The sequence below is a fragment of the Octopus bimaculoides genome, chromosome 17 (assembly GCF_001194135.2).
Source record: "Octopus bimaculoides isolate UCB-OBI-ISO-001 chromosome 17, ASM119413v2, whole genome shotgun sequence".
NCBI classification, from domain to species: Eukaryota; Metazoa; Mollusca; class Cephalopoda; order Octopoda; family Octopodidae; genus Octopus; species Octopus bimaculoides.
In genome coordinates, this window is record NC_068997.1 from 45,485,197 (window position 1) to 45,489,482 (window position 4,286).

The 4,286-nt window shown below is 36.7% G+C and overlaps 1 protein-coding gene across 2 annotated transcripts in view; it reads left to right on the top strand.

Moving 5' to 3' along the window:
- LOC106881604 (zinc finger E-box-binding homeobox 2) overlaps positions 1-3,815 on the top strand; it is a 50,447-nt gene extending 46,632 nt beyond the window's left edge. For both annotated transcript variants that reach the window (XM_052973920.1, XM_052973921.1), the window contains exon 5: positions 1,921-3,815. In XM_052973920.1, the coding sequence (XP_052829880.1) occupies positions 1,921-2,144 (224 nt within the window). In that variant the 3' untranslated portion in view covers positions 2,145-3,815. The remainder of the gene's footprint in view (positions 1-1,920) is intronic.
- The last annotated feature ends 471 nt before the right edge of the window (positions 3,816-4,286 follow it).

Genomic DNA, 4,286 nt, shown 5'->3' on the forward strand with positions numbered 1-4,286 from the left:
CGGAAAAACTGATGATGACGATGATGACGATTATTGTATTAAATGCAACGCCTGTTTATTCACATCATCATCATCATCAGCATCATCGTTTAACGTCCGCCTTCCATGCTAGCATGGGTTGGACGATTTGACTGAGGACTGGTGAAACCAGATGGCTACACCAGGCTCCAATCTGATCTGGCAGAGTTTCTACAGCTGGATGCCCTTCCTAACGCCAACCACTCCGAGAGTGTAGTGGGTGCTTTTACATTGTTTTGAATTAATCATGCATTATCTCAGCTTTGAGATTCCAAGCTGCAGCAACACTGAACATCAGAAAGTACCTCTATATCGAAATGCAGGGTACAACTCCTCAGTACCTTCCTGCATTTTGCCCCACAATGAAACACAAAGTGATTCATAAAAGAGTAAACGAGAGCCTTAATGTAGTTGCTCAACCTGCCAGAAATTGCAGCCAAATTGTCCTTAAATGTAATCTTGGCTGTATAGAAAGACAGTGGCTGTCATGGCTGGACTACCATTGATTGACATGGCTGACCTAGGGTTAAACAATAAAAATGATATTTGCTCATTATACCAGAAATATTTTCAGTTATCTTTTACTTGGTTCAGTCATTGGACTACGACCATGCTGGGGCACCACCTTGATGTGTTTATTTATTTATTTCTTTTCAAGTCTAGTACTTATTCTATCAGTCTCTTTTTGCCAAACTGCTATGTTATGGGGACATAAATAAACCAACACCCGTTGTGAAAGCAGTAGTGGTATCAAACACAGACACTTACCACTCATACATACACATAACCGCAATGGGCTTCTATACAGTTTCCATGTACCAAATTCACTCAGAAGGCAGTGGTGAACCTAAAACTATAATAAAAGACATTTGCCTAAAGTGCCCTGCACTGGGAGTGAACCCCAAAACCTTGGGGTTGCAAAGCTAGCTTCTTAACCGCACAGCCATGCCTATGCCGATTCTAAACCAATATCTATATTATTATCTCTTGTCAAATTCTCCAGAACCATTCACATTAGAGATGATAGAGTGTTCTTTTTGAGAGGGAGATTTTTGGCTGCTCTTTCTAGCAAGTTGCACAACCCACACACTCATCCATCTGTATCAAGTCTTTCTGTGTCAGCAGAGTGGGCACAGTGGGTCTGGGTCTGGGTGTATCAAGCTACTTACATGTAGCACTTTTAGTTAAGTCCTCTCTTCCTTTCGACTAATCCTTCCTCTGATTAATCCTCTCCTGAATCACTCTTGTCGTGGATACCAGGTGTCACCACCAGGTAATTGGACATGTTGTTAGGGGTGGTGAAAGGGTGGGATGATTGTGTTTTGTTTAAGAAGCTGTACATTATCCTGGAAATAATTGCCTTTGATGTTGATGATAATGATTTTTAACACGTTTTCCATAATGTATTGCTCTCTCTCTCTCTCTCTCTATATATATATATATATATATATATATATATGTATGTATATGTTTATGTCCCCGTAACTTAGCGGTTCGGCAAAAGAGGACGATAGAATAAGTACTAGGCATCCAAAGAATAAAGTCCTGGGGTCGATTTGCTCGACTAAAGGCGGTGCTCCAGCATGGCCGCAGTCAAATGACTGAAACAAGTAAAAGAGTATACAGTACAGTACTGTTTCTCCTTCATGGATTTTCACCTATTTTAGGGGTTTTTTGAAAGTAACACCCGCAATAGTCAAGGGTTTACTGTATATATGTAACACTTTGTAATTGCCCCCTTTTCTGTCTCCTCTCTCATTTCTGTACTATCTTCCTCTCCTCTGGCCCCTAAAAGTTTATATTCCATTGATTCCTTTTCCATTGAACTTGTTCACTAATACTTGTGTCTTTCTTTTCTTTTCTTTCCATTTTCACACGTTCCTGAATCCTCCTCTTTGGCAGGAGCACGTCCGTTTGTGTGTGATGAGTGCCCGAAGGCGTTCAAACACAAGCACCACCTAACCGAACACAAGCGGCTGCACAGCGGTGAGAAACCATTCCAGTGCAAGAAGTGCTCCAAGCGCTTCAGTCATTCTGGTTCTTACAGCCAACACATGAACCACCGCTACAAATACTGCAAACCACCGAAGCATGACGAGGAAGACGACATCGGCGCGAATGAGTGAATGGGCTACTTACATCATCAGAAATAACATCAAACTACCACTACTACTATGATTACTACTGCTACCACCACCACTACTACTACTACAGCTCCTACTACAACTACTACTACTACTACTACTATTATTGCTACGTCATCCATGATAACAATTGCATCGATAACATCAACACTGCCACTTTGTTTCATTGACAACAACAACAAAAACAACACCGACAACAACAACATACAACATACAACTACATCATTAACTGCAACAACAGTTACACCTCCACCACCTCCACTGCCACTTTGCTGAGTAACAACAACAACAACACGAACAACGGCAAGTACATCAGCATCGTCATTATCATTGTGATCATCGTAACCGTCGTCATCATTACCATTAACCGTCATCATTATCATTATGTTCAACGGGAATAACTGTCATTATTAAATATAGTTATAGCAGCAATATTCGTATTTTTTAAAAAAATTTTCTTTTTTTTTTTTTTTTTTAAATAGCCGCAATAATAATAATAATAACAATAATAATAATAATATAATCTTTCCCTCCCCACAAAAAAAAACATGAAGAATCACAGAAACATGGTGCTGGAGGGAAATGGCAATAATGGGTACAGCTGGTGCCATCAACACATACCCTTCTCTTCCATTTCTACTTAATGTATATATACATATATATATATATATATATATACACACACACACACACACACACACACACACACACACACACACATCACATATGTGTATATATATATATATATATATATATACACATGCACGTGTACTTTGAGCTACAGAGGTGTTGTGTTCCTGGGAAAATCTTACCATGATGTGGAATTTCAAAATGCAAAATTTCTTTTCACATTTGGCTTTCTCTGTTGCATAACATGAGTAATGATAAGGAACTGCATTTTGCTTTACAGAATTCTGTGTTGTGGCACCAGTTCCAGGCACACAACATATCTGAAATCCAGGAGCTACCTGTATGTGTATATATATATATATATATATATAAACATACATATAAACATATATATATATATATATATGTGTGTGTGTACAATGTATATATAAACCACAGATGGGACCACAACAAAAAGATGAGAATGATGATGGTGATGATGATGATAGGAGGAGGGAGAAGCTTATGTTTATGTGTGTGTGTGTATGTATGTATGTATATATATATACACTGAGAGCAGCAGTATCTGCCATGGTATTCCAAGGAATGGAAATGCAGAAGTAATAATATTAGAAATAAAAATCGTTATCAAGAGAATTAAGCAACCAAATGAAAACTCTATTAATTATATCACTTAATTAAAACAGAAACAACAACACTAACAAAGAACATGGTCAAAACCACATGAAGGTCAGAGGTCATATGTACAATTTTCCTCCACCTACCACCTCACCCTCCTTCCTTCTGCTATAAATAACATCCCATACACCTCAGGATTCACAGGATGATGGTGCATGCAATCACCACTTCTCTCACTACCACCACCACCACCATTCCCACCGCATTTCTCTCCCATATTTGGTATGCCCTAATTATACATGAAATTCCTGCTGCTCCCTAAATTTGGTCACATTTTAATATAATAATTCCTTAGTGGGGGTAGCACTTTCCCCCATTTGTTGATATAATACACATGCTTCCAAATCTATCTATTTAAAGATATATATATATATATATATATATATATATATATATATACATATATATATTTATATAGATATATATATATATGCATATATATATTTATATCGTGCACGTGTATATATTTTTTTTGATAGATTTTTTGAATTTTTTTTTATAGATTTGGTTTTTTAATGTCTATTTTAGTGCCTTTACTTCTTTCTCTTTTCTATGTGCATACGCAATATGAATTAAAAAAAGGCACATGTACACACACATGCAGATGCACACTTGCACATGACACACATTTGCATATACAGTATGCATAAATGTATAAATATTAGATCTATATACATACATATCTATCATAACGCGTACACACATATATGTGTCGCATATATACATACATACACACACACACACACACATGTAGATATGTACGTATGTATATATATATATATATATATATATATATATATATATATATATATATAT